The sequence below is a fragment of the Pteropus alecto genome, unplaced genomic scaffold, assembly GCF_000325575.1.
Source record: "Pteropus alecto unplaced genomic scaffold, ASM32557v1 scaffold338, whole genome shotgun sequence".
NCBI lineage: Eukaryota > Metazoa > Chordata > Mammalia > Chiroptera > Pteropodidae > Pteropus > Pteropus alecto.
In genome coordinates, this window is record NW_006441995.1 from 669,618 (window position 1) to 682,676 (window position 13,059).

Genomic DNA, 13,059 nt, shown 5'->3' on the forward strand with positions numbered 1-13,059 from the left:
TAGATTTTTCACTTGATTTTTAATCCTACCATCTCTTAATAATGTGATTTTTTATTTATTTATTTTTTTTTTTTTTTAGTAAAAACATTATGGAAGGAATTTTAAGTTAATATTAAATAGCAAACATTAAGGATCAAGGATCTTTTGTTGGTGATTACAGTTAAGTGTTCCCTTTTGTCAGACTAGTATATTAGGATGGAGTTTCAAGACTATGAGTTTGTGGGCTTTTTTCATGCTTTATAAGTAATTATAATCAGATGAAAATAGCCCCTTATTAAGTTCTTGATTATTTTAAGAGAGACTGATGAGTCAGTGATTGAAATTAGTAATATAACTTATAAATTTGCTGTCTTTACAGATGCATACATATACTTGACTGTCCAAACCAAAGTGTACTCTATAATTTAATTTTATGGTTAAATATTCTATATTGATATACAGTTCTCATATTTTCTTTATAAAATTAAACCTGATGTTGGGTACAAGTCATTTTTATATATGATTTTGTCATATGTGAGAGGACCATTTCTAGATCATTGTTCCTACGCTAAGAAACATGCTGAAGATTTGTATTATATTTCCTGTGTATCTTGATGACTTTTTTAAACATTATTGAAAAAAAAAGCCAATATTTGCTAATTGTACTATAATGTTTGCTAAATGTATAAATCATTTATAGATGCAAAGAAATTGCTAGAAGTCTTCATTTTATTGGCTAGGGAACTGAGATTTTTTTTTTTTAACTAGTAAATCATTGGCATTAAGGATAAAGTAAAATGTTGCTTGTTCTTTTCTCTTTGCCTAGTGGTGTGGGATTCAGGAAATAAGTATACTATGTGGGCTCCAAAATGTATCTCCTCCTCTAACCTCTAATAAAAGTGTATAATTCAGCTTCTCTTGATAATGTTAATTATCCTGAATCCTATTACAGTTTTGCAAGAAACATATAAAATTTTAATTTCTTGACCAAAAATTATTAGTTGCCTTGACTGAATTTTTGCATGACATTTTAAGCTATGTTTTGGAAAATTGTGTTTTTAGAAAGGAGCGTAATTTTTTAAATGATTTTTATAATGGTTAGAAATGGTGAACTTTTGTTTTTTTTTAACTTTCCTGAACTTTTATTGTATCATATTTGTTGAAACCAGAATTTTTACCTTTAAAAACTGAATGAAAATAAGAATTAGTAAATAGGGCTAATTGTGTATTACCAAACTTATTTTAGACTACTGACTTTTCATTGGGAAAAAATAATAAAATTGACAAACAGCATACTGTTCTTTCCAAAACTTGTAATATATATTTTGCTTTTAATTATCAAATTGATTTTCTCTATAATTTATGATGGGATGACTATAGCAGATATCATTGAAAAGTTGGATGTGCAGAGCTGACTTTGAATTTTGAGCTCTGTAAACTGACTTACAGAGGTATCTGGTGCTACAAGGATTAAAGGAGAAAATGTTTATTAGAGCTATCTGAGTTTTAGTTCGATTTAGTGTGAATTTAATGTGTATTTTTCCAAATTTATTAGCATTGCTGATTTTGCTGACCTCATATTAGTGGTGTCATTTCTAACTTATTTTCTGAAAGTCATGTTCCTATTATTTTATGGCTTAATTTGAAAACTTTAGGTACCACCTAACATAACATCTTTGATTTGAGCCTTGTCATTTTGTATTCAGTTTCTGCATTGTGTGATTAGATAGTGTTTTATACATAAGCAGTCATCTTGCGATTTTGGAAAGATGTAATGTTTGGTATATTGCTCCAAGATTGTAGGTGAGGTCATAAATAATAGCAAAATTTTCTGAAGTGGTAGTTTTTATTCAGCCCTCGAGAGATGAAATACTTCTTTGAAATAAATTTATCACTTGTAACCACTACATTATAGGACTAAATTATAAAATTAGTATTTACTGTACTCTAAAATTTGGCACTGAGAATTTTTTTCTAACTATTGTATTGGTTGTGGTATGGGGCAAGCAAGACTGCTTGTCTGGTCTGCATGGTTTTACTGAGAGCTCTGCTCTAGAGTCTGAGCTTGTTTCTTAATACATTCATTTGTATGAGAGAAGCATTCCTTTCAAGACTAGAAATAAAAAAATCTATACTTAGGAGAAAAGACAAGAAACATGGTTGTTTAATAATTATAGAATTTGAGAAAAGGGATAGAGTACTCTTAAAAAGTATTTTACCTACACTGTGGTCGAACCTAATGTACCTTTGTTCCACACGTAGAAGACACATTTTCTGGCTGCTATTTATGTCCCTTTGGCCTGTTCTCCCTTCTTCGAATAGTTTTATATACACTGATAGGTTAACTCTCTGTAACCTAATATTTTATAATAATAATATTCCTAAAAGACCTTTTTCTCAGTCTTTTGCTCATATTTTAACATCTGTGATTACATAAATTAATTTTTAAAGGCTATTCATCTTTGCTTCTGGAATAACCTATCATAGACATTAATATCTCCTTCAATGTGCTGAAAATTCCTGCTTTCTTTTATCAAAGAGTGGGTTTATTTGTTCATCTTTGCCTATTTCATCTTTTCCCAAGGTCCACTTTCCATATCAGCAAGTATAAGGAATGGCCTAGCTACACTAATATTTTTTATAATGTTACAATATTCTTGCACTGTAACCCCTATAGAAGTAAATTATTACCTATCATTTAGAATAAGAGACTAGAGTTTGAACAGGATAGAACAGTTAGCCACTTAGCCTGTGCTGTGGTTTAGAGGTGGGATGTTTTTATTTTTCGTAATTGTCTACTGTGTGTACTGTTGTGGCATTTTCTACTTTAAGTGTTTTCAGTTATTACTTGTAGTAGATTTAAGCAAGTGATATACTTTGATTCTTATAAGCATAATAAAGTTCAGAATTTCTCTAAGGGCTGGATTTTATTTTCAAAATATTAGCACCAGGATAGCAGTGTTGTTTTAAAATTATGACATCTTTTTGTATGCATTTTCTTTGGGAATATATGCATTCTGATAGCTAATCTTATGATTCCCAGTGCTAAAGAGAACTTAATGGTAATGTGTCTCAAATATTAAAGTTATTCTTCATAGAGATGGATTTCCATCATTAGGTAAAGGTTATGATGTGATAAAGACTGATGTCAAAAGTGAATAGACAAAAGTGAAATGAACTGTGCAGATTCAGAGCCACTTTACAGGAATAAGTTCATAGTGGAACTGAATCAGATCAAGTGAATCAGAACCTTTGTCTTATATCCAAGAATTCTTGCAGCAGTAATGGAATTTTTCTGGGTTTTACAGAAGTGAAGTACTTTTCAATAGTTGAAAAATTAAAACTTTTTATTTAGCAATATTTAATGCATAGTGTAAAAAATTATCTTTCTCAATTAGTCTCATGTAAATGCTTTCATAAGTTTTTATTGTAAGTAATCATAGTATCTATAGTTTAAGATAACTAAATCAAACATGATAATTTCTTTGTCATCAAACTGTTTGCTAAATTTCCGTTCCAATTTAACATAAATTGGAATGAGGTTAATGATCTATGTAAACTCTTAAGTATTTTATAATCCTTTAAAATTTAGCCTTCGAGATATTTTAATGTTTTTGTAAAAGATAGATTGCTCATATTAATGGAAGAATAAGCAGTAGATTTCTTAAGAGAAATGTTCAGATCCCTGAGATCTATGTCATTATAGTTCCTAAGTATGCTTAGGTTACCATTTTAATGACTTTCACATAGCATATTTAATTAAAAAAAAATTTAAAAACTTAGATTATACTATTTAAATTTCTAGGTTCTTGTGATAAAAGTTTAAGGGATAAGTGTAAGTGATAAAGCATCTTGTTTATGAGGTAATAATTATTTGGTGTGCCCTGTGGCAAGATATAAAGGTTATTTTGTGTGGCAGAACATTCAAAAATAAAATTCCCTAAACATAAATGTACTATTCTGAGTGCTTTTTTCCTTAGGTGCTGATGTAAAAAGCTTCATATAAGTTTTCACCAGGTTAGTTTTAACTAGTGAAAACAATCTAATGATAATATACGTCATTGTCATCATCATCATCATCATCATCATCATGTAGTTGTTTTACAAGTGGAGTATATGTGATAATAGATTTGTCTTCTGAATAACTATAGAAGCAGAATAACTTAGTTCTACAAAGTATCTGAAGTAAATTTTCATATGATATTTGATTAGATTTAAATCTGGAAAAAAAATTTTCGGAATTTGATTCCATAATAATAAGGGGCTTTTTTTAGTGGTCAGTTTGACTCTTATCTTTGCTATACTATTTCCCTTAAATGATATTACATCACATTAATAAATACTATAATAGAATCTAGATAGAATAAATACTATAATAGAATCTCCTGTAAAAATGATTTTAAATGACTCAGAACATAGCCAAACAATTCAGCAAGTAAATATTAAAGCAGGCATACCTCGAGGTAATATAACTATTCTCAAGAGCTAATTAGAGAGTCAATTTATAGAAAATGACCTAGTAGCCTCTTAAGTCAAATGGAATCATGCAGAGAAATACATAGTTGTTAAAAGTACCTTAACATTTTATGGTGGTGGTGGATTTGTGTTTGTGTTTATCTTTACATTTCAGAATATTGTAAATAATTTCTTAAGAAGGCCAATATATAGACCTCTAGAAGTTAATGTTGAAGAGCCAAAGCATTTTTCTTCAGTGGAAGTTGCTTAAGACAGAATTTATCTAAAAAGTCCTTAGGTGCTTCTCATTTTATACTTATAATGTTAACTTATTTTAAATATACTTCTGTGTGTTAGCTTTTAAATTCCGTTTGTGCTATTGACACCTTGAAGAACTTGAATCTTGAACCAGAGGTTAATAATAAACTATTAATTTTTTTTTCTTACTCTCCTCATTTACCTTTTTTTCCAGTGGCATGGTTTCTGTTTTCAGGTTTTATTCTTTTCCATACTTTTCTTATATATAGTAAAGTTTACATTTCCTATTTAGTATGTTGGCAGCTTTGGAGCTCTTTATAGTTTTTGGTTTGCGGTTAAAATGATCTTAAATAAGAATACATGATTTATAACTGGTCGCCTTATTCATATATGAAGAATTTGGTTTTTCCTTCACTTCTGCAAACATAAATATATGTTTGTGTTTAATGTATTATAAGTTCCATTTATTTTATATTCTTGGGCTTATTTATATTCTCAAGTATGCTATTAAATTCTTTTTACTATAGTGGCTAATATTTATGGAGGTGCAGCAAGCATGAGTATTTCTCAAACTGTGGTTTAAAAGATTTTTATGTTGGTTATTATGTTATTAGTGCCTACTATTTTATATATGCATATTGACATTTGCATTCACCAGATTTAAAAAATGCTGTGACTATAAAATATAGTCAAAGTCCATATGATTTTTTAATAAGATAAGAATATATGTCTATTACTGATACTGAATATTTATCTTTAAATTTCAGATAAGCCTTTGAAAAAAAGAAAACAAGATTCTTACCCACAGGAGGCTGGGGGTGCTACAGGAGGTAATAGACCAGCTTCTCAGGAGACGGGTTCTACGGGAAATGGGTCAAGGCCAGCATTAATGGTTAGCATTGATCTTCATCAGGCAGGAAGAGTGGACTCTCAGGCTTCTGTAACTCAGGATTCAGACTCCATAAAAAAGCCTGAAGAAATCAAACAGTGTAATGATGCACCTATTTCTGTTCTTCAGGAAGATATTATTGGAAATCTTAAATCCACGCCAGAAAACCATCCTGAGACTCCTAAAAAAAAGTCTGATCCTGAGCTTTCAAAGAGTGAATTGAAACAAAATGAAAGTAAATTGGCAGAATCTAAACCAAATGAAAACAGATTGGCGGAGACAAAATCAAGTGAAAGTAAGTCAGAAACTAAAATTGAGACACAAACAGAAGAAACTAAGCAGAATGAGAGCAGAACTATGGAATCCAAACACAATGAGAGCACCACAGCCGAGCATAAACAGAACGAAAATAGACTGCCTGACACAAAACCAAATGAAAACAAACAAAATAATGGCAGGTTAGAAACAAAGTCAAGACCCGAAACCCCAAAGCAAAAAGGTGAAAGCCGACCTGAAACTCCAAAACAAAAGAGTGATGGGCGTCCTGAAACCCCAAAACAAAAGGGTGATGGGCGGCCTGAAACTCCAAAGCAGAAAGGTGAGGGCCGACCTGAAACTCCAAAGCAAAAAAATGAAGGTCGGCCTGAAACACCAAAACACAGGCATGAAAATAGGAGGGATTCTGGAAAGCCATCAACAGAGAAAAAACCTGACGTGTCTAAACACAAACAAGATATTAAGTCTGATTCACCTCGGTTAAAATCAGAACGAGCCGAAGCCTTAAAGCAGAGACCTGATGGGCGATCTATTTCTGAGTCCCTAAGACGTGACCATGATAGTAAACAAAAATCAGATGACAGAAGTGAATCAGAGCGACATCGGGGGGATCAGTCTAGGGTTCGAAGACCAGAAACATTGAGATCCTCTAGTAGAAATGAACATGGTATTAAATCTGATGGTTCAAAATCTGATAAACTAGAAAGAAAACACAGACATGAATCAGGGGACTCGAGGGAAAGACCATCTTCTGGGGAGCAAAAATCAAGACCTGACAGTCCTCGTGTTAAACAAGGAGACTCTAATAAATCAAGACCTGATAAACCTGGTTTCAAATCACCAAATAGCAAAGATGACAAAAGGACAGAGGGTAACAAGAGTAAAGTAGACAGTAATAAAGCGCATCCTGATAATAAGGCAGAATTCCCAAGTTATTTGTTGGGGGGCAGGTCTGGTGCATTGAAAAATTTTGTCATTCCAAAAATCAAGAGGGATAAAGATGGCAATATTACTCAGGAGACAAAGAAAATGGAAATGAAAGGAGAGCAGAAAGACAAAGTAGAAAAAATGGGATTAGTTGAAGATCTAAATAAAGGAGCTAAGCCTGTAGTTGTCCTGCAAAAACTGTCTTTGGATGATGTTCAGAAACTTATTAAAGATAGAGAGGATAAGTCAAGAAGTTCCCTTAAACCTATCAAGAATAAACCGTCAAAGTCAAATAAAGGTAAGATGTCATTTGTATTCTAATCAGTTTTCCTTTAAGTTTTAAGATTACTAAGGATAAAAAAGGAAATATACAAAAATTGAAACACAACTAAATGAAAATACAACACTTATATAAAACAACAGTGAATTGTTTTCAGTAACATAGATAAAAAGTTCTCAATGAAAATTCTTTTTTTCCTATTCCTACTTGAACTACTTACTATATTCATAATTTTTACTGCTTGTACACAGAGATAAGTTCTTTAGCTGTTTAGTTATTTTAGGTATTTTTGAAAGTTGCTTGTTAATCAAGTGATTAGAATGAATGTATTTAACAACTTTCTGAAAACTTATTTTGGCTGTAGAGATAATTCAGTTCCATAATGAAGTAATAAAATGACTGAATTTTAATTTCTAACATCTCAGTTAAACTATATGTTATACAAAGTTAATGTTATAAATTATTTTAAGAATATAAAATGTCTCCTATTTTCTTACAGACTTATCTCTGAGTTAATTATTGATGAATAGATTAAATTTATATAGCTTAGAAAATTATTTGTTTTGCCAGGGAGGCAGTTAGTTACAAATGTTTAATTTTTAAAAAATATGTAGTTCTGTTGTTTTCTATGGAAAAGTAATAGGGAATGGTATTTACCTCAAATTGGATTAAATCATTAGTTTGTGAGATTTGGGGGATTTTATTTTTTTGTTTGTTTGTTTCGTACATGGTTGCTGAGTTAAATTCTCCAGTTACTTGAGTAGTATTGTTTCCAGGTGAGGAAAGTCTTAAATGCTGAAAACACAGTGGCATTTTCTGCAGAAGATATAATTTTGTATTCTTTTGTCTACTAATATATTTATATATATTTGATGATGCTATGTGCCAAGACTTTTTTAACTCACGCAATATAAATAGACTGAGATATAGTTCTTAAGGCAATAAAGGAGAAAGCTTATTTGATTTTTAAGTTCTCATTCTGTGGAAGAAGTTCATTAAGAACTTAGGTTTATAGTTACTTATAAGTATATGAAACTCTAAAATTGTGCTGCCTAGGATGATAGTCACTAGCTTCTTTAGGCTATATAAATTGAAATTAGTTTAAATGAAATAAAGTAAAAAATTCTTTTAATCGCCACATGTGGCAAGCAGCTACCTTCTTAAGGCAGATAGAGAACATTTGCATCATCACTGAAAGTTATATTGTATAGCAATGCAGTGTGTAAGAGATATGGAAGATGTAATGATTATTGTTGAAAAATTCTGTTATACTTTGTCTATCAAAAAAAGCTTATTGAAAAGTGTTACTACTAAAAACTATTCAGAAAAGTGACTTGTCATGACATCTATTTTTTTTTTTCTTGGTCTTCATTAAACATTTACTTTTCACTATTAATTCGGTTTTGTGTTCCAAAAATGAAAAAAAAAATGCCTTTTAATTACTAATATTTATACTTTTAGTGAAGCTTTCAGATTTTAAATTATAGCAGTCAGACCTACAAAAAACTAAGACTTCAGCTTTAATTAAGAAGGTTTTTAGTATTCATGCATCTTTTTAGAATTACTTGTTTATGTAAAAGGGTTATTAGAATGTAGTGGCTAGCATTAGAAGTGTTTTCTTCTAGATGAAGATTGTCTTTCAAAATTTCCATTGAAATTTTGGTAGTAGCAGGTATGTAAATATACTACAGAGTATAGTTATACAATTTTAGAAGAGTCAGATGGAAAGATGGAAAGTGGTACCCTCTTGTCCCCTTGATCTAGACCATCTTTTTCTCCCCTGCCCTCTGTCAGCTTATGCTAGCCTTGCTTTCTAAGCTCTTTTTTAACAAAGGATCTTTACAACTGAACATCAAGAAATGAATATAGCTCATAATTAGTAACTACTATATTATTTCCCGTGTTTTTTTCACATATAATTTCATTGTCTGTGAATGTAAACTTTAGTACTAATCTATGTTTCTCTAAATATGCTTTTAACACAAATATATATACTTAATATCTTCTCGTTAATAATTTAGTAGACTATCTGGGTGTGTCTGCCTGTTAGAGAAGGGTGTGTGTGTGCATGTGCATGTATGTATGTACACACATATTAATATATCTGTAATTATAATAAGAGGACCTTTTAATCAGAGATATTACTTAAATGCTTAGATTCATTTTGGGATCCCATGTAGATATTTTTTGGCTTTATTTATACCTTAGAATTGATATCTATTATTTTTTAGTAATGTATTTTGGTTTTATTTTAGATCTCTGCTGCTAAGTTAGCAATGGCAGAGCTACGTAATTGTGGATTTTTAAAAATTACATGCATAGTGCAGTTGTGGATTACTGATCCTTTTTCGTACATACTATTTGGGATTATTGTTGGAAAGTCATAAAAAAATCACCTCTTCTGACATATTGGTGTTTTTCTAAGTAAAGGAAGTAGACTGGATATTGCTGGGATACTTTTGTGTTTAATTCCTAGGGCCAAAATTCTTGGTTTTTCTTTTATGGAAAAGCCATAAAATTCCATCTTTTAAATATTTTACCTGGTGTTCATATTTAAAATATTCATTCTTTAGGGTAACTTGAAATTCATTGAATATGCTTTAAGCTGGTAAAGTTTGAATGGTAGGGGTATAGATTTATGACTCCTAGTATAGGTTACTTATTTTTGTTTTTTTGTGTGACCATATTAAATGTAAAGTGGCGTTAGATTTGATTTGATTTCTGTGGGGATATATGTATATCCCTAATACCTAGCATAATGTATAGTACATAGCAGCATAGTAAATGTCTATTTATTAAATAGAAACTGTTGCCACCATGTTTAGATAAGGTTTTTAGGTACAGATTAAAATTATGTTTTCATCTTTTATGTTTCCGCCAAAAGACCCTAACTCATGAGGTACATAATTTTCAGTTTCCTGTTTCCTAAACTTTGTAATAACTCTGTTCACCCTGTCAACTACCTAGTTTTTATTAAGATCCAAAGGTGACCTACTCATATTCATGTCTGTTTAATTTACCCTTTACCTTTATATTGCTCTGTAGCTGTTAAAAGATTGGCTCGGTATCAGTTCTGTTCTTATCCTGCTTCTGTCTTTTACTGTCACCTTGGTTTTCCCTTGCCAAGTGAGGGAATGAGGGTGAGGAACCAACATAACCTTTGTAAAACCTTTTAAATTTTTGAAATACCTTCTATTAAAGTATACTTCAATCAATATATTAAATGCAAAAATAATATCTTTATTGTTAAAAGATTTTGATTCAATATTATCTTAACATACCCTAATGTACAATATGTCTCCAAATTAAAATAAAGTTATGAGATCTTTAAGATTGGCATGATCACCAACTAACATGCCTGATGTTAGTAGCTTAGTATTGGTATTACACATGTTAACAATTTGATTCTGATTTTTTACAATTTAGAGTGTCTCAAATAGCTTAGCTTTATACCCAAGGAAATAATTTTTTCTTCTTCCTCCCCCTACTTCCTTTCAACTAGTATATCGTTTTCCATCACTTGCAGTCACTGCTTTCAAGAAATAACTCATACCATCTGTTATTTGAAATCACGGTCTTTAAAGAGTAAAAGTTACTGAAAATGGTCTTCACTGAAAATGTGTACTCATCTAGCAGCTCTAATAGTCAACAGTGTTTAAACTGTAGTGCTCATTTGATTAGCTAATGATTACAGTCCTTAATAGGAGCAGTTATTTCATCTCAGTTATTACTGTAGCAGTTACACTGCCAAATGGCGATCACTAAAATACATTATGTAGCACTGAACAGTCTAGTTGGATTATGTTTAGGACTCTAGCCTTCTGTAAATTTGTGAGAAAGCGCCATTTCTGAGAGCGAGTTTTTGACATGGTTTATGAATTCCTAAGTTGAGAAATTCTTGGTAGATATGATTGCAATATTCAGAATCTTTAATAATGCTGCAATGGGAATTTATTTTGGTTCATTTGGTCAGTTTTATAAAATACTTCTAAAAAACTCAAGTTTTCAGTTTCTGTAAAAACTTTACTATCAGCAATATCTTTAGGAAATATTTGGAGAATATTTATTACAGAAATTGGCTTAATATCTACCTAGCTAGTGTTTAAGTGTGATTTTAGAGTGATATTTTGAAAATTTTTGTCCATGATTTCCATTCATGGAATTTTTTTGGTCCAAAATTTGCTTAGTAGGTAATTGATATTAATAATGACTTAAAGAGATTCATTAGGTAGAAATGTTTTCATGAAAATCAAATGTAATAAAGTTTGCTAGTGATGTTCTCATTTTCATTCTACGTCTTAAGCCAGCGGTTTTCCTGTCTGTAGAATAAGTATGATTGAGGGCTGAGAAGATAAATGGTTCTCAGAGAACTTACTCCTGTTTATGAAGAAATAGTCCTTATTCTAACATACTGAATTCTCTCTTCTAAATTAAAGTTATTGAGACTCTCCCCTACAATTCCCTGTTATAAATATTAAGATAATATCTACTTATACGGTACAGTATAACATTAAATAGCTAATATATTACTTTATAGTAACACTAAGTTAATGTTATGTTATATAGTAAAATTATAGTATATGTACTATACATAGTATATATCATAGTATAACATAATATCAAGTAGGTATTCATATCTTAATATCTGTATCAAGTTCTTGTAGGAGAGGATTTCAGTAACTTTTTTCAGAATAAGAGAGTTCACTATGTTAGAGTTTACATACAATATACAATACAATTTATATACTATACAGTATATGTAACATAATAGTATATAATATAAGATGATACAATATACAGTTGACCTTTGAACAAAGTGGGCGCTATGGGCGCTGACCTCCCATGCAGTCAAATTTTCATGTATAACTACAGCCCACCCTCCACATTTGCTGATTCCCAACTGTGGAGTTGACCCTTGAATAACACGGGTTTGAACTGTGTGGATCAATTGAATTGCACTGGTCATTTGTATTAAATTCCCACCTAAGTAGACCTACACAGTTCAAAACTGTGTTGTTGAGGGGTTAACTGTAATAGGATTTTTAAATATGGATCCTCTCCTCTACCCACAAAATTTAGCATTCTCTGACTTCTGTTGTACTAACTCTTGAAAATTCTTCAATAAGCCCAATATAAATCATTGTACAAAAAGCATCGGTATCAGAGCCTTGAACAAATCATAGCCTTTCAGAACCTTGGTTCGTTCACTTTTAAAATGGAGAAACCAGTCTCCTTCCTACTTTATACAATTATGAGGACCAAAATGAATCTTTTATATTAACAGCTAGAATCTGTCCAATTTCTTTAATATAAAAAATACAGTCACCCCATTTTAATTGAATTTATATAATAAATTATTGAAAATCTTTTATGTATATATACTTTATATTTAATGTATATTTGAAGACTGCTGCCACCAATTATTTCCAGTTTTATTAACATATAACATATTAGTTGGAAGTGTACAAAATAATGATTTGATATACGTATGTGTTGTGAAATAATTACCATGAAGTTTAGTTAACATTGAACACCTTACATAGTTAAAATTTTTTTCTTGTGATGATAAGTTTGAAGATTTGCTCTCTTAGCAACTTTCAAATATACCATGCTGTACATTATGTCCCCAGAACTTATCTCTCCTATAACTGGAAGTTTGTACCCTTTGACTACTTTACCCACTCCAGCCACCACCCACTCCTCACCTCTGGCAACCACCAATCTATATTCTCTGTTTCTGTGAGATCACTGTTTTTAGATTATACATGTAAGAAAGATCATACAGTATTTGTGTCTCTCTCTAATTTCTCTTAACATAATGCCCTCAGGGTCCATTTGTGTTGTCACAAATGACAGAATTCCTTTTTTATGGCTAAATAATACGCCATTTATATATACCACATTTTCTTTCTTCATTCATCAATGAACTAAACTTACATTTTTCCATATCTTGGCTGTTGTAAATAATGCTGCAATGACCATGGAATACAGATAT

At 30.8% G+C, this 13,059-nt stretch overlaps 1 protein-coding gene across 3 annotated transcripts in view; it reads left to right on the forward strand.

Moving 5' to 3' along the window:
* NIPBL (NIPBL, cohesin loading factor) overlaps nt 1-13,059 on the forward strand; it is a 166,465-nt gene that overhangs the window by 81,049 nt on the left and 72,357 nt on the right. For 2 of the 3 annotated variants that reach the window (XM_006919488.1, XM_006919489.3), the window contains exon 10: nt 5,460-7,082. The exons of the other annotated variant lie outside the window; for it this stretch is intronic. In XM_006919488.1, coding sequence (XP_006919550.1) covers nt 5,460-7,082 — 1,623 coding nt within the window. The remainder of the gene's footprint in view (nt 1-5,459; nt 7,083-13,059) is intronic. 3 annotated transcript variants of the gene reach the window in all.